Consider the following 19,050-nt stretch of genomic DNA (forward strand, 5'->3'; position numbering starts at 1 on the left):
TATTATATAGGACTAGAGGCCCGGTGCACAAAAATTTGTGCACTCAGGGGGGTCCCTCAGCCCGGCCTGTGCCCTCTCGCAGTCTGGGACCCCTCGGGGTATGTCCACCTGCTGGCTTAGGCCCGCTCCCCAGGGAATTGGGCCTAAGCTGGCCATCAGACATCCCTCTGGCAGCCCGGCAGCCCTCAGGGGATGTCCACTTGCCAGCGGGGAGCAGGCCTAAGCTGCAGTCAGACATCCTTAGCGCTGCTGAGGAGGTGGGAGAGGCTCCCACCACCACCGCTGTACTGGCAGCTGTCAGCCTGGCTTGTGGCTGAGCAGAGCTCCCCCTGTGGGAGCGCACTGACCACCAGGGGGCAGCTCCTGCATTGAGCGTCTGCTCCCTGGTGGGCAGTGTGTATCATAGTGACCAGTGATTCCCAGTCGTTCTGCTGTTAGGGTCAATTTGCATATTACCCTTTTATTATATAGGATAGAGGCCTGGTGCATGGGTGGGGGCCGGCTGGTTTGCCCTGAAGGCTATCCCAGATCAGGGTGGGGGTCCTCCTGGGGTGCCTGGCCAGCCTGGGTGAGGGGTTAAGGGCCATTTTCAAACTGGCCACACCCCCTTCAGGGTGGGGGTCCCTGCTGGAGTGCCTGGCCAGCCTGGGTGAGTGGCTGATGGCTGTTTGCAGGCTGGCCACAGCTCCTTCAGGGTGGGGGGTCCTGCTGGGGTGCCTGGCCAGTCTGGGTGAATGGCTGATGGCTGTTTGCAGGCTGGCCAAGCCCCGCAGTGGGGATCCTCACCCCATGAGGGTGTGGCCATCCTGGGTGAGGGGCTGATGGCTGTTTGCAGGCTGGCCAAGCCCCCCAGCGGGGACCCTCACCCCATGAGGGTGTGGCCATCCTGGGTGAGGGGCTGATGGCTGTTTGCAGGCTCACCACGGCCCCCAGCCACCCAAGCTCCCAGTGGAGGCTGGCTGGAAGCAGGTATCTGGGACTTATTTATCTTCTATAATTGAAATTTTGTTGCCTTGAGCAGAGGCCACAGCCAGCCAGGGCAGGCAGGAAGCTTGGTCACCGGGGCAACCAAGCCTCCTGCTTGCTCCAGCTCCGTGGCTGTCGGCCGCCATCTTGGTTAGGTTAATTTGCATATGGCCGCTCTGATTGGCTGGTGGGCGTGACTTGGGGTGTAGCAGAGGTGCGGTCAATTTGCATGTTTCTCTTTTATTAGATTAGATAGGTTTTACCATGACTATTAAAGCAAGTTTAGCCAATAAAATGAAAAGGAAATATATAAAAGCAGACAATTATAAATACTCATGGAGAGACCTACCTTGGTGCTTCCTCCACCACTTTCTGATTCCTTCGCTGAATTGAGCACTCTCTTTCATTGAGCCACAAAGCATTCCCATGTTTATCACCTAAAACCTGAAAAAGAAATACCATCTGAAAAAATATATAGCCATACCCATAGAGCATGTGTCCGTCCAGCTAATGTTTTGTCCACACAACACCCCTTGGTTTTTGATACTCAAACCGCAGAGAACATATTCATTCCTCTTTTAGTTGATGTTAATAGAAAAAAAAACGTTATATTTACAACCCAAAAACTCAAAACATTTTTATCAAAAACACTTGAGACAAAAACTCTCATATTACATTTTGAAAGCAGTGGGTAAACTATTAGCATCAATTGTACAAATTTTGTGAAGGACACTGAGTGTCAATAAGGGGATACATATTCTAAATGTCCTTGTGCTTAGGAGAGCCATGACTGTTGTTATAAACATCTGTTGTTAACATGATTAACTGTTAATCAGGAAATACTTTTCTATTTATACACAATACAAGTCCGTTACTTATATATGGATGTTTTTATTGTGCTTTATTTTTGGTATAGGAAACTAGTAAATGGTCTGGGGTTAATATATAGCATACAATGATTTTTCCCATACTATATAATAAAGGGGTAGTATGCAAATTGTCCCCTCGACCAGGAGTTCAGGGAGTTCGACCAGGGGGCAGGGCCGGCTAAGGGAAGGGAGGGAGGCCCTGGCTGGTGGCAGGTGGCCAGGGGAAGGGAGGGAGTACCCGGCCAGCCACCACCTGCCACTAGGGACCCTACCAGTGCACAAATTTCATGCACTGGGCCTCTAGTTTGTAATAATGGGAAATAAGCTTGGATACCAAATAAAACAGTACACCCAGGAAAATTTTAATTCCTGACAAACAATGAAAAAATTAATAAAAACGTGCCCCAAATACTGCAAAGGACATAGTCATACTTAAATATATATATATATCTGTTTAACAGAAATTCAAATTTAACATGGATCTTATCAGCTAAATCTGGCAAACCTTAAACAGACTCTTTGTTAATGTTTTTGCATGGAATGTTTGATTTTCATGATTGGGATAATCTCTTTTCGGAATTAAAGAGGAAATGCTTATTACTGAATGCATATATTAAACAGAAGTAAAAGCTATTCTACAAACAAAAAAACTAGGCACTAATTTTAGTTCTAAACAGCTCTATGCAATCTCCCTGAATAAGTCATTCAGTTTCCTCATGCATTATAAATAGCAGCTAATATAATCTTAATATTTCATATGGGTACTGAAAAATAAAACAAAAAAGGAGATCATCTTTATAACAGATATAGTAAACTATAAAATAAAGTTAATATGACTGCAAAGTTAATTTTTAGAAATAAAAATTAATCTATCAAAACCTCAAGAATGATTTCAAACAAAAGGAAAACATTGTAGTAATAAATACCAATAAGGTGGAATTTTATTTCTATGGCTCTTAAAGATAGCTGCAATAAGTACATCTAAAATTACCACAAGAACCTCTTAAGAAATCTCTCAGCTTCAATTGCTGGTTCTCAATTGTGAAGAACCAGTGAATACTGTGTGCATCCCTCTTACTATCCTGTTGAATGGTGGTATTTTATTGCAGTGTGTATCCTTTTCTCATCATTGTATGTTGGATGAGTAGGTGTCACAGACTGTCTTTAAATTCAGAGGTTCTCCCATCAGAAGAACTGCCCTTACGGGACTATATACAAGAAGTCTCAACCAGACCTGGACCAAGTCTGTAGACAAGATCCTGGTCTTGGAAAGAAAGTGGGTATATTCTGCTTATGGAAAGGACATGATCGTTGGGTGTAAGGGAATAAGTTGTGGTAGCTAATATCCAAAGATGGTCCACAACACAACCCAAATCACAGTATTCACATCCTGCACAATCCCATATGGCAATGTTCTAAGCAGACAACTAACTTGAAAAGTGTCACAAAAATGATTCTGTGCAGAAGATATATACAATACATATAACTGGCAAAAGACTCAAATAAAATAGATAGCTACAACCACTCAGTAATTTTTAAAAATCTAATTTAAAGGGGAGAGAGGCAAGTATGAGACTTGAGCAGTAACTTCACAAAATAAGATATCCACCTGGTCATACACTTATAACAAGGTGCTCAATATCAGTAGTCATCAGGGAAATGCAAATTAAAACAGAGATACTGCTACATGTTTGCCAAAATGGCTAAATATCTAAAAATTTGAGAATACCAAGTGTTGGAAAGGATGGCAGCAATGGAAACTTTCATATATTGCTTGTGGAGTATACATTAGGACAACCACAGTATCTACTAGAACTAAGCATAACCTTACCATGTAATCCAAACATACCTCTCCTCAGTATATCCGAAAAAGAATATATATGTCCATAAAAAGACATAGCATTTTATTCATAATATAAAAAAAACTAGAAAAAAACATGATACACCAATAAGAAAATGGGTAAAATACAGGTTATTCAAACAACAGTACAGCACAGAGCAATTTTTTTTAATGAATGATAAAATAGCCTCATGAAAGAATCTCAAAGAATGATGATGTGCAAAAGAAGCCAGGCACAACCAAGTATATATTGCCTGATTCCATTTATATAAAGTTTAAGAACAAACAAAAATAATCTATGGTATGAGATGTCAGAATACCTGTTGCTTTCGGCAATCAGGAGTGGGATTGTCTTCTTTTTCTTCTATGTTTTATTTCAAAAAACCCATTTTGTTTTTGCAACCAACCCCTACAACCACTTTAACGGTTTCATTAAAATCTTAATTTGAGTAGCAAATTTGATTCCTTCATCTCTATACAACTAGCTCCTAGTAGAATGAATATCACAGTGAGCCACACAGACATCTGGTCAACTGAAATGACACAAGAGTCCAGGTCAGGCACTTTTCTTTTTAAAATACCCTAAAATGGCCCAATCTCAGAAGACCAAACGAGTCTCTACGTGTAATATATTTATCCTGCCCAGAGATCTTGGGACGGCTTCTTTCTGGAGCTGGGCTTTTATATCATTCCGCATCCTGACATTCTGGCACTTTGACAAAAGTATACCAGATTCCAAAAGTAGATAGATTATCAATTTATGTACTTTCTCTATTTTATAATTATTCTAACATATCAGAACAATTCACAATCATTCTAACTGGAAGAAAGGATATGTTTCTGATAGGAATAAATGACATATTTAAAGTCATAATAATTAGAAATTATCTTAAAATGTACCAACCTGAATTTCTATATGACGAGGGTTATCAATAAATTTTTCTATTAGTAGCCTATCATCACCAAAACTAGAAGCAGCTTCTTGAGATGAAAACCTAAAACCATCCCTGTAAAGGGAAACAGAAGAACAGTCAAGCAAACAAACAAAAAAATACAGCCCTTAATATAAAAGAAAAATAATTAAATATTTATTTTGGCTTACTGCTGAACAAAGCAGAGGAAAACTCACTTAGTGAACAAATAACTAAGTTAACTTTGGTTGAACTACAGCTCTTCCTCTTACTAGCTCTATGACCTTGGGTGAGTGATTTAACTTCCCTGATCTTAGATTTTATATCTAAACAGGAATATTGGTACTTACTTTGCAGACTGTTAAACCTGAGATTTTAATAAACCATATCAATCATATAAAGTTCCATTTCTTCAACCTTAATCCTGTATAATAAAAGGCTAATATGCAAATCATCCCCTCAACCAGGAGGTTCGCCCGGGAGTTCGACCATGGGGCAGGGCTGGCTGGCCAACCACCCGCAGCCCCTCCCCCAGACGGTCCTGCCCTGGATCAGCCCTGATTGGGGCAGGATGGCCAGACCCCACCCGTGCACAAATTTGTGCACAAGGCCTCTAGTATATCATAATTCCACTAATAAAAAATATATAAAAGTACATATCCATTAGACTCAATAGTCAGATGCACACAGAAATGTAAATGACCTGGCCAACTGCACAGCTGGGGCAGAACTACAGCCAACAGGAGGATCCTCAAGAACATTTCCTGATATTTTAAATATTCCTTTAAATTGCATCCTTCACAACCATATAGATAGGGAATAGATGCAATGCAGCATGATATTAATAGCTGGTGATTGTAGAAGATAAATACATGGGATTTTTTGGACTATTCTCTCAAATTTTGCATAGGTTTTATTTTTCCAGGACATAGAGCAATTTTTTAAAAATGAAGAGCATGGCCCTAGCCGCTCTGACTCAGTGGATGGAGTGTTGGCCCTCAGACTGAAGCATCCCAAGTTTGATTCTGGTCAAGGGCATGTACCTTGGTTGCAGGATCGATCCCTGGCCCTGGTAGGGGCACATGTAGGAAGTAACCAATTGATGTGTCTCTCTCATATCGATGTTTCTCTCTCTGCCTCTCCCCCACCTTTCCACTCTCTCTAAAAGTCAATGGAAAAATATCCTCAGGTGAGGATTAACCAAAAACAACAACAACAACAACAAGAAGAGCATATATCATTAAATCAAATAGTCTCATGCTTTTGTTAAACTCAACAAAGTTTCAGAGATGATTTATTTATCAAGTTGAAGAGAATAATATTTTAGGTAGAAAATTTGTGTGTGTACTTTTGTGAATTGATGAGCATATTTAAAATCAATATGCCATTTACCGGCCAAAAAAATGGTTAAATGATTTACCAAATGATGCCTAATATATGAATGAATACAGTGATCACTGAATTCTAAATTAAGATCCATAGGCAACAGCAGCACAGCAAACGTCACTGCCAAGAAACTAGAGCAATCCTCAGCATAAAAGAATATGTTACTAACATTAGCCCTGGAGAAATGACTGATAAGAAATCTGAGATCCTATGAAAAGTAAATGCTAAGGCTTTCAGTAAAATTGCTATATAAGTTAAGTGCCATACATACAAAAGGGGAAACAAGGAGAAAAAAAACTAAAGTTCATAAAATCCACATTTCTTATAAAACCATTATGTTGTGTTTAATATCTTTATTACATCATTCTTTCTTACAAAGACGCTGTAGCAGATTGTCTTTCCCAAAGATGGTCACAGTGGCTAATCCCATTCCATGTGCTCTTCTAAGAATGTTGCTATTCCCTCTTGATGAAGTGGAATCTCATTCCCTTCCTACGGGATTTGGGCAGAAATATGGTGGAAGGGAACCTATGTGACTTCTGAGACTGGATTACAAACAGTGAAAGAGCTTCCATTTGTATCTGAAACAACTGCCCTTGGATCACTGGGTCCCTACGTAAAAAGTCCACGGCTACCACACTGTGAGGAAGCCCAAGCCACCCATGAAGTCTACTTGGCAAACAGGTGTTACATTTAAAGCATAAAAGATAACTTCAACATCTGAACTTCAAAAGACAAATAAAATGGATTCTGTGGTAAAAATGAAATTAAACATGCCTCCTCCCCTTATACTTGCTTCCACCCAAACACAGAAACCAGTCAGCCTGACTTCAAAGATTTCACGTAGTTAACCAATGCTTGGTAATATAAAGGTAAGTCCCCACTATCAAAAGGAATCAAGTCAGACAGAATTCCAGAGAGGCCAAGAACCAGACCCTTCTTCAATTAAGCTTTACTATTTTGAAGATAAAAGCCCTCACTCTGGCCTTAATCTCTCAGTCTTTCCCAAGAAATTTTCAATAAAACAGTGTAGTAGCATATGCATTTAATGCATATAAATCAACACTAAGACCAAGGAGAGAGTAAGAGCAAAAAATAAGGTAAATAGTGACTGCAAGTAATCCTTGAGTACCCTCATCCTCTGCATCAAATCACTCAGCAAATCCTGTTGCCTCTACTTTGAGAATTAAACTCTTGTCTTATCACCTCCACCATTACACTGATGAAAGCTACCACCACCATTTTTCTTGCATGGATTATTGCTAAAGCCTCCCTGATTTCAGAGTCCATGATTCTACTGTCCATTAAGTCTGTTTCAAGATAGCAACCAGTGATCCTTTAAAACTTAAGCCACAAAATCTTGATAACTGATTAACCTGGTTGATACATATATAAGTTCATTATATTCTACTTTTTTATATGTTTGAAATGTTTTATAATTTTTAAAAAGTAAATATCAGGAATTTGTTGAAGTTCCATTAAAGTGACTTCTCTACTCAAAATCCTCCAATGCTCCGTCATCTCACTAAGAATGCTAACGTCCTACATAATCTGCCCCCATTCCACCCAAAACCCCTTGACCCATCTCCTTCTACTCCTCCCTCCCTCCACCACCTGGCCACCTTGCTGCTCCTGGATTTCTCAAGACATGTTCCGGGGTCGAGGCCTCTGCCCTTGCCTGGGTCCTTTCCTCCTTACTACAATGTGAATTCTCAGTGGGGACAAACCTACATCTTGTTTAGAATGGGAATTTCCTCCAACCTTCTCCAGACCTCTTGAGTTCCTCCTTTATTTTTTATACTCCTTATCACCTTCCACCATAATATATGATTTACTTTGATTTTGTTTATCTCTTTCTATCAGTACAGGCTTTCTGGACCTTGTTTATGCCAGGATCCCTTTTGCAGAAACATGCAGCATATGAACTTTCTGTCAAAATAAGGCTTAAAGTGATTTAAAACACATAGAAAATATACAGAATTGCAAAGGAAATAAATTACATTAAAATACAGGTATCAAAATATTTTAAAACAATTTGGGGATATAATGATATGGTTCTTTATTCATCAAAAAGCTCCAACAAGTCTAATAATCAGTATAACCTAGAGATATCTATAACTGTAATGTGATAAGATAATACTGTATGTGATTTCCTAAATGGTGAAAATCTCCAGAGATACTACTACTACTAATATAGTTTGTTGCCTATATTGGAGGAAACACTAAACTGCCATTAGATGATAATGAAAGAAATATGTGCTTTTTAAAACTCATCCAGCTGCATGAACAGTCCCTGAAATCTACAGTCTTTGAATTCAAAGGTTAAGAACTCCTGAGCTAGTGTGTAAACTGTATGGAGGAATTAATTATTTTGTTTGTTTCTGTTCCTTGCCGTATTCCTGGAATGTTATTAAAACATAGTAGACTCTCGACAAATATTGCCATCCATGCAATGAGTCTATTCTTGTAGGGTAAGCTTAAGGTGGGAGAGGAGAATCTGATATTACCTAAGTCAATATCAGGTATCAGTGACACTCTGAGAGTGAGACTGAGGTTTAAAGACCTGCATTTGTCATATATCATCACTCCACATCACAAGCCAATTACTTTCTGACACTTAACAAAAGACACAATGGTGTTCTGAGACAATTTTCTTGTTAGCGTTAAAACTATCTGTGTAAGTCCGCAATGTGGTGTCTTCCCAAAAGATTTTAATGGCTAACATATTGCCTTTAGGAGCTTTTTACCTCCTTGTTCACTTTAGAACCTAATTTCTGACTTAATATTGTACTGGATGACTTTCATACCAACTACTCCAGATTGCTGTCATGTAGAGATTTTGAGGAGTGGGAAGGAAAAGAGAAAGAAAGGGAGAAAGCAAATTTAACAGTTTAGAAGACCGATTTACTTCTGGGTAAAGGGTAGAAAATGCAACAATAATTATTCAGTGATTTTTTTTTTTACCCCTCTCCAAAAAATGACATAAATCGCTCTTACTACCAATCCTGAAAATAAATAAGACTACAAATCTGAAGAGTCCCCTAAAACCTGCTCATATTAGACAGTTTTTCAAAAAATTATTTTGTATAATCAATGCTTTGGGTTTTTTAATTACTGTTTTAAAATATACTTTTAATTTCTGAACTACTAATAAAAAATGTTCTAAATTTACAATGGAGTGCACTATAAAATGGACATACAGTAATTTCAAATTCAAAAAAATATTTTTACGCTATAAAAGTATCAAAGTATTTCACTACTTTTATAAACAAGGAAATGAAAGCAAGTACATACTGAGTAATAAACAAATGAAATAATGACACCTTTTAAATATGTGGTTTAAATCTTTGGCTGCACTTAGAATTACACGATCAAATGTTAGTAACTTTTGCCTAGAAAATGGAATCATAACTGTAAATTTTAAAAGTAGACTGTAAAAATGAAAAGATTATCCTTTCTTAATGTTTAATAAAGTAAAAACCTGCCTATAATACGATAATCATCATGAAAATATAAGTAAGGAAGTTTCTGCATAATTCCAATTTTTCCCATCTAAAATTGGGGAAAAAAGCAAAAATTAGATGGTGATTGTAATTATTTCATTATGTTTTTGATATTTGTCTACTTGTCAGATTAATAAAACTCTAGTAACTGTAATTTTCATCAAAAGTATATTTTGGACAGCATCTCACCTGGTCTCTTCATCATCCCAAGCGATTCGCATGCCTTTCCCACCACCACCTGCTGAGGCCTTGATCATGACAGGGTAGCCTAACAGCAGGGAAGAATTAGACAGAAGTTCAGACTTTGATCATTTGGATGCAGGAACATGACAACTGACCACATGTTCAATAACGCAGGAGACAATAACTAATTTATTTAAAAGTTCCTTTCTTTAGAGTCAGAAAGATAACACCAGTATAATGATCTTGCATATATTTTTAATGAGAGTGTGTTCATTTAAAAAAAAAGAGAGACTATCAATAAATGTAACATTTTCACCAATAATGAAACCAAAAGCTAAGAAAACATAAATTATTTGACAATGAATTCCAAAACTGGGAGTAAATATAGTATTAACCAACCAAAGATACGTGAAGCAACTTATATATCATTAAGGAAACACACAAATATATACACACAGACTCATATGATTCCCCAATACTGCTGCTTGGATGCATAACAAACTAAATTCCCTTGTTTCAAAAGTAATGATTTATAGTGCTTGAGGTATTTTTATCTGAAAAGTCACAGGAATCCCCTGCAGCTTTTACCAGCAAGAACTGACATGATGGTTTTGGGAAAAATCAAGCCCTGACTATTATATTACAAAAGTTCCAGATCTTGCTGACATCAATGGAGAAGCTATTGCCCTAAATCCATTCATTCAACAGGGAATGCCTAGACTAGTGGGAATTACTAAAATACAACATAAGGCCCCAAACAAAGGATATTTCCAGGTATAGTTTTATAAGAGAAAATAAAATTGTTGTTAGTTAGCAAGATTTAATATTTAGACTAGTTATTACAAAGTAAAATTTTTGACAGTATGAGTCATCTATAACAATTTATCAAGAGAAGTTGTAAAGTCTTGTTTAGAGGTTTTCTGAAAAACAAGGTGGAGATACACATGTCTGAGGCCACTTGTTTAGGATTGTTTCTGAAAAAAGAAGAGGTCAGTAGTGAGCCTTTAAAGGACTCTTCCTGGCCTGTGACGCTCTTATAGTCTAAGAGCACTGAACTCTCTCTATAGGATCTTAGAGGGAAAGGGAAGAGAAGGCCAAAGGTCACAGACCTTTGACCTCTAAACCATAAAATAGCACTCTTCAACTTAGTTAAAAAGGCACTTGCTTCCTAAGTGTTTCATAATTAATTCAATTTTTAAAATTCTGATGTTGGTTATGTCTGTGTAGGATAGCTTTATGCGCGAGTAGCATTTTAAAAGCAATGATAAGTGTAGTGAGAAGAAGAAAGATTAACACATAGTTTTCACATTGGGAGCTTTATATTCTAGGATGAGGAAAAGTACCCAAATAATTCTATCATTAGGAATTCAGAAGATAAAAGAATCACAGGAAGGTAAGAGAAAAAGAATTAGGAAAAGCATATTCTAGAAAGCCAAAAAAAATTAATATACCTTCATTCTTACATCACATCAGAAAGCCATAAAAAGAAAAGAAAGTCCATTTGTACTTTCCCTGATGAAGTTATATTTGGTTAAGATGGTGTTCATTAAACTTCCTCATGAAATGTTATTTTTGTTTGTAATTAGAAAATGATCACACTTTTATCTCCATTATCACAATTACCAGTATGCAAATTGCCATCATCTCTTCCTAGGACTCCTGTAGTAGCCCCCTAACAGAACTCCCCATCACTAGAGGTGGTCCCAGTAAACTACACAGTGGTCAGTGAAATTCTTTAACAATATATTTAGCTTCACCTCTCTCTCCTGCCTAAAACATTAGGTGTTTACATTGTACTAAAAAAAAAAAATCACAGTTGTATACTGAAAGAAATGATGAACTCAAGGATAGAATCATAAAAGGTAGAGAAAGATGGACAAAGATATACTTGTTGAATCAGAATACCAGAAAAGGCTATGCTACACTTGCCCTAAGAAAGTTTAAAAAAAAAAAAAGAAAGAAAAAAGCTTAAAAGATATTAATCTGAACATCAATTAATTTACCTATCAAACAAAATAAACTTTAACATCCTTTAAATAAAAATAACAAAATCTAAACATTCACAATGTCTACAATCCAATAAAAAATTAAGAGACATGTGAAAAGGCAAAATGTGATCCACATCAGAAGGAAAATAGTCAACAAAAACAAACTCAGAAATAAAAAGCCTTAAAACAGTTATTACAAATACTATTACAAATTACAGATATTATAAATACTGTCTGTATGATTTAATGGAAAAATAATCATGATGAGGAAAGAAGTAGAAAATATAAAAAATTAAAATAAAATTTCTAGGTATAAAAATAAAATGGCTGAAAGGAAAAAAAATTCAACAATGTATAAAAAGAATTATATGCACCATGACCAAGTGGGGTATATTTCAGTTATGCAAGGCTAGTTCAACATTCAAAAACCAATCAATGTAATCCATCACTAAAGAAGAAAAGAAGACCACATAAGCAGATACTCCAACACCCAATGAGTTCAGCAAACTAGGGATAAAAGGAAATTTCTTAGACTTCATAAAGAACATCTACAAAATACCTACAGCTAACCTCAGACTTAATGCTGAGGATCTAGATGCTTTCCCCCTAAAATCAGGAACAAGGTAAGGAGGCTCCCTTTAACCAGTCCTATTAAACATGCTACTATAGTTCCTAGCTTAACCATTAAGACAAGAGAAAGCTAAACAAACTGGTAAGAAAAAAATAAAACTCTTCATTAGCAGGTAATATGATTGTCTATGAAAAAAATCTCTAAAAATCAACAACCACCACCAATAGCAAACTTCTAAAACTACAATGTGATTATAGCAAAGTTGCAGGATACAAAAGGCATTGCATTCCTATACACCAGTAATGAAAACTTGGAATTTAAAACTAAAAACACAATATCATTTACATTAGCAGCAAAAAAAATAGAATACTTAGGCATAAATATAAGTATCTACATGAGACTTATTATAAAGCTACAGTAATCAAGTTAGCATGATATTGGTAAAAGAACAGACAAATTAATCAATGGAATAGAACAGAGAGCCCAGAAATAGACCCACACAAATATAGTCAACTGAAATTTGACAAAGCAGCAAAAGCAATTCAATGAAGAAAAGAAAGTCTCTTCAACAAATGGTACTAGAACAACAAGCATCCATATGTTAAAAAAAAAAAAAAGAATCTAGACACAGTCCTTATACCTTTCACAAAAGTTAACTCAAAGTGGACTATAGACCTAAATATACAATACTAAATAATAGACTTTCTAGAAGATAAGTAGGAGAAAAATCTAGGTGATCTTGGATTTAGCAATAAACTTTTACATATAACACCAAAAGTGAAATCAATGAAAGAAAAACATTGATAAACTGAACTTTATTTTCAAAAATATATCTGGTAAAGAACTTGTATCTAAAATATACAGAGCTCTTAAAACTCAACAAAAAGAAAACTAACAACCCAATTTAAAAATAAGTAAAAGATTGTCAAGGGCGGGGAAAAAAAGGACACATATGTAATACCCTTTGTAATACTTTAAGCAATAAAAAAATAAAAAAAAAATTAGTAAAAGATTTGAATAGACAACAAAAAGATTTGAAGATATAAGATGGCAAATGAGCATATGAAAAGATGTTCAACATGATTTGTCATCAGGGAAATGAAAATTAAAACAACATACTACTACACACCTTATTAGAATGCCTAGTATTCAGAACACTGACAACATCAAATGCTATTCACTGCTGGTAGGAATGCAAAATGACTTTACCTAAAGCTAAATAAATATAATTTTACCATATGACCCAGCGGTAGGTATATACTCAATTGAGTTAAAAATTTATGTCCACACAGAAACCTGCACACAAATGTTCACAACATCTTTATTCACAATCATCAAAAACTAGAAACAACCAGGATAACTTTCAAAAGATGAAAGGATAAACACACTGTTGTATAACCATATAGTGGGATGTTGCTCAACTAAAAAAAAAAAATATGAGCTATAAAGCTGTGAAAAGACATGGAGAAACCTTTAAATGCATCTTGCTAAGTTTAAGAAGTCAAAGTATAGGATTTTAACTATATGACTTTCTGGAAAGGGTAAGACTATAGATATAATAAAAGAGCAGTGTGTGCCAGGGGTTGGGAGCGTTGAATAGGTGAAGCCCAAGGGAAACTATTTTGTATGAAACTGTAATGGTGGATACATGTCATTATGTATTTGTCAAAACTCATAACTATACAACAGAGTGAACCTTAATTTAAACTAAGGACTATAGTTAATAATAACGTATCAATGTTGGTTCATTAATCTTAACAAATGTACCACATGAATGCAAGATGTTAATAATTGGAGAAACTTTGTAAAAGGCTGGGGTTGGGGGTATATATGGAACTCCACATACTATCTGTTCAATTATTCTGTAAATATAAAACTGTGCTTAAAAAAATCAAGACTCCTAATCATTTAAAGTGTGTGTGTGTGTGGGGGGGGGCAAACATTTGAAAAAAACAGTTCATAAAAGATTAATAAATGGTCATTAAGCATGTGGAAATATGCTCAACAGTATTAGGTATTAAGGAAATAGAATTTAAAATCACAAGGAAATAAAACTACACATCCATTAGAATTACTTAATTTAAAGAGAAAAGCAATATGAAGTGTTTTCCAAGGATGGAGTAACTGGAACTCTCAAACACTGCTACTGGAAATGTAAAATGAGGGAATGAACATTTTCAAAATGGATAAAAATGTTCTATATATTAATTGTGGTTACATTTATTAAAATTCATTGTTATGCACTTAAAATTGATGTGTTTTATTCTTCATAAAGAATTATTTTTATAAAGCAGTCAAACAAAATGAACAAATTGCCTATAAACTAACAAAAAGTAGATGGAGAGCTATGTCTTCAATAGCTACAGAACACAGAACAAAGATTTCAGGGCTATGCTGATAGAAAACTACTACCAACCTGGATTTGCCTATACAGCAAAACTATCTTTCAAGAAAGAATGCAAAATACACTATCATGTAAACAAAAACCAAGTTAATTACCGGTAGAAATTTCTAAAGAGTAAATTCCACAAGAAAAAACAACACAAAAATAATCCTATTTTCAAAGTCAGGGATGAAAGAAGAAACAATGAACAAAAAAAATAAGTTTTGGGGTAAAGCTAAATAAACACTGGGTGTTTATATTCTACTAGAGGCCCAGTGCACGAATTCGTGCATGGGTGGGGTCCGGTCGGCCCAGCCCCAATCGTCGGGGCTGGGCCTATTGGGAGGAGATGGCGGGAGGTTGGCCCACTGGCCTGCCCCTGATTGGGGCCCAATCAGGGTTTGGCTGGCTGGGGGGAGGGGCTGTGGGCCAATCGGGGTGGTGGGGGCCAATCAAGGGCGGGGCCAGCCGGACTGCAGGAGGTTGGCCGGCTAGCCCCACCCCCTATTAGGGCAGGGGGCGCAATCAGGGGCAGGGCCAGCCGGAGGGAGGGGCTGCGGGCCGATCGGGGTGGTGGGGGTCCATCGAAGGTGGGGCCAGCTGGGCAGAGGGGCTGCAGGAGGTTGGCTGGCCAGTCCCGCCCCCTACTGGGGTAGGGAGGTGATCAGGGGCAGGGCCAGCAGGGGAAGAGGCTGCGGTCAGATTGGGATGGGGCGGGCCAGTTGGGGGTGGGGCCGGCCAGGGGGAAGGGCTATGGGGGGGTTGGCCAGCCATCCCACCCTAGATCAGGGTGGGAAGGACCGCGGGAGGTTGGCTGGCTGGCCTCACCCCCCATCAGGCCAGTTTGCTGGCCACAGTGGGCGTCATAGCGACCGGTCATTCCGGCTTTTTATATAGTTAGATAGATAGATAGATAGATAGAGAGAGAGATAGATAGATAGTAATATATAATTAGTGAGGTAAATAAGGAAGGAAAATATTAGAAAAGGCATAAGGGATCAACAGGTAAACAGCATTATTTATTTCTTTGGTAGGAGAATAAATTTTATACTGAAATTTAAAATAAGTGAATGCATAAAAAAAGTTTAGATTAGGAGAACAGAAGATACCAGAAGAAATGACTCCATTTGAAATTTCTACAATAAACACTGAAAGAATAGAAATAGTGTGTAAAATTTCCATCCTGGTGGAGAGGAATGGGAGGAGAAAATGGAATAAAAGAGATTTAAAAACTAATCATTATAAAGAAACCAAGAATAGAGAGAAAACAAATATACCCCAAAAATGGAACAAACTTAAAAAGCAGACAATATAAGTAAATCAAAAAACAGTGGTAAACACAATAAATGTACATGAACTAAACTCTCTGGATAAAAGACACTGCCAATCTGAATGGAAGAAAAAGCAATATATCAGTGCATATACTTACAAGAGATACACCTAAAACAACAGTTGATGGGTTGATTGAAAAGATGGAGGAACACACAAGGAAAAGACCAAAATAAGTTGGTTTAGACATATTAATATCACATAAAATCAGATTTGAAAGAAAAAAAATCACTGCATTTTGATAAAAAATAAAATTAGCCAAGACACATGACACTGTCATATTACCTATTAACTTACCTTAAGACTATATAGAGGCAAAACTTAACAAGCAAAGAAAGAAATGGAAAATCCACTCATAAAAAAGAGAGATCAAATAGCAAAATGTCACTAGAAGATTTGAACACCCTGTTCGGAAGGTTTGACCTATTATTGGTCATCTATAAAACACGGCATACAATAACTTGAGAATATACACTCTTTTCAGTCACACATAGAAGATGCATTCAAAGTGGCTTGCCCTGGCCAGATGGCTCAATTGATTGGAGCTGTGTCCCATACACCAAAAAGATTGCAGGTTCGATTCCCAGTCAGGGCACATACCTACCTTGCAGATTGGATACCCAGTTGGGGCACATACAGGAGGCAACAGAACAATGTTTCTTTCACCTCAGTGTTTCTCTTTCTCTCTTCATCTCTCTCTCTAAAATCAATAAACATATCCTCAGATGAGGATTAAAAAAATACATATCCTACATAATAAAAGGCTAATATGCAAACAGACCGAACAGCGGAACAACTGAACAACCAGTCACTATGACGTGCACTGACCACCAGGGGGCGAGTGCAGAACATGGTGGGTGTCAGTAGCAGGTGGCAGAGAGCAGAACATAGTGGGCGCCAGCCACACTGGGATGGTAGAGCAGGTGATCAGGGGCACCAGACCGGGCAGAGCACCGGTCACTGTCACTGGGGCAAGACTCTGGTGGTTACTGAAAATTCTTTGCTCCTGCGTGCCGCAATCCCACCTGCAGGCAGCACCAGAGCCGCTGCTCGCACCTGCCACCGGCGCCCAGTGCCAGTCCTGATCGCTTGGCACCGTCAGTGGACGCGAGCAGCAGCTGCTGGCCCCGATCGTCCTTGAGGGCTTCTCCACCTCCCCCTGTTCTTGAGGGGCGATTGGGGCAGCAGCCACCACTCACACCCACTGATGGCACTGGCTCCACTCACACCGTCAGCATGTGGGAGCGGCAGCAGCAGGAGCGGGGCTGCCAGGAGACAGGACCGGGGGCTGTGGCAGGAGGGACTGGGCGGGGGCGAGAGGATGGGCCAAGACCTGCCCCTGTGCCCACCACAGCCTCGTGGCCCACAGGTCCTTTCAATGTGCATGAATTTGTGCACTGGGCCCCTAGTCATCTTATAAAACAAGGTTCTCTGTCCAGATCACCAATTTAGATCATTCCCCTTTTCTTATATTGGTAATGGATAGTTGACATCTTCTCTCAACTTTCTGCCTAAGGTCTTGTCCCTTCCTAAGGGGAGCCTACACCCAATGGTTAGTTGATACAACTGGCCAATTTGAGACAACCATAAAAGACCAACAAACATTCAGAGCTTTCTATAGGATTAGCTAAATCCTTTGTTGAGTATGCATCTCAACCCAATTAAACTTCTCCTTTAATCCAGTTTCCTTCACTCCCTCACACTGTTGGTCCCAAGGGTATTCTCCCAATAAACTTTCCGAGTCTGCTTACAAGAGAATCCAAAGAATAGCAGAGGAGTTATATGGTAGGCTATCATTATAGTGTTCTAAGCAAGAAACTAGTTTAAACAGAGAGAGAAGCAATAGAAATGGAGAGTTGATGAATTCAGGATTTAAGTGATGATAATGGTGCAAAAATTGCAAACCACATAATGAAATATAACACTGAACACTGAAACATGGAAAAAGCCTCACTGCTAATATCAAAATTGAGACCTCTCTACTTCCTGCCTCTGTGATCTGTGACTATTGCAGATGCTAAAACCTCCATCAGCCTTATTTCCTGAATAAGGCTCCAACAGAACAGAACTTCTTCCCACCCCACTACCTGACCAATGAAGAATAAACACTTAGGACAGTGGTTCTCAACCTTCCTAATGCCGCGGCCCTTTAATACAGTTCCTCATGTTGTGGTGACCCCCAACCATAAAATTACTTTCGTTGCTACTTCATAACTGTAATTTTGCTATGTTATGAATCGTAATGTAAATATCTGATATGCAGGATGTATTTTCATTGTTACAAATTGAACATAATTAAAGCATAGTGATTAATCACAAAAACAATATGTAATTATATATGTGTTTTCCGATGGTCTTAGGGCGACCCCTGTGAAAGGGTCGTTCGACCCCCAAAGGGGTCGCGTCCCACAGGTTGAGAACCGCTGACTTAGGATGAAAAGAAATAAATTTTTGTTGTTTAAGGTCAACAGGGTGGAATACTAGAGCTCTGATGAACTAATGATAATAGATTCAAATAAAAACTAGCACATTACTAAGAGAATTCCAAGGAAATATAATTCAGAATCTACTGGGAAATTTGGCTGCTGTGCAAGACTTTGACACATTCAAAAGTTCCTTTTGAGACTACAAATAAGGAGATAGTTTAAATTCATGCACTATGGGGAAATGAATTCCATTACCAATGCATTACACATGCTGTGTTTATTTGGTCATAATTTTCTACTGATTTTATTGTTCTCTTTTAATTAAAATTAGTTATGTTAGTTTTATCATTATCAATTTAGTTTTGGTGTACCCTTTGGATTAGCAGACTTAACACTAAGGTGATGTACATTTACATTCATATTATCTGGGCTTAAATTATCCAGTAAGTAGAATGTAAACATGTATGTGTTGTACTCCAACTATGAATTATTTATATCTCTACTACGAAAGATATATACAATCTCTAAAAAAGGGTACCTGTAGGTGATCCTTATCATCACTCAGTTTTTCCATTGGAAAATAAAAAAGAGCCTTTTGCAACACAGTTATAACGGAAAGGTATGTAAGAATAATACATAAATACGATAAACAGAGAAAGATGACAGACTAAAAGAACAAAAAAATAGTGGGAACA

General features: G+C 37.8%; 1 protein-coding gene across 4 annotated transcripts in view; it reads right to left on the bottom strand.

The window, feature by feature from the left end:
- Positions 1–19,050, bottom strand: part of PCCA (propionyl-CoA carboxylase alpha subunit) — a 345,017-nt gene that overhangs the window by 196,225 nt on the left and 129,742 nt on the right. For all 4 annotated transcript variants that reach the window (XM_006101457.3, XM_023764923.1, XM_023764924.1 and 1 more), the window contains 3 exons: positions 9,665–9,743; positions 4,580–4,682; positions 1,316–1,410 (listed from right to left, as the gene is read on the bottom strand). In XM_006101457.3, the coding sequence (XP_006101519.1) occupies positions 1,316–1,410; positions 4,580–4,682; positions 9,665–9,743 (277 nt within the window). The remainder of the gene's footprint in view (positions 1–1,315; positions 1,411–4,579; positions 4,683–9,664; positions 9,744–19,050) is intronic.

This window comes from Myotis lucifugus, unplaced genomic scaffold (assembly GCF_000147115.1).
Source record: "Myotis lucifugus unplaced genomic scaffold, Myoluc2.0 scaffold_363, whole genome shotgun sequence".
Classification (NCBI taxonomy): Eukaryota; Metazoa; Chordata; class Mammalia; order Chiroptera; family Vespertilionidae; genus Myotis; species Myotis lucifugus.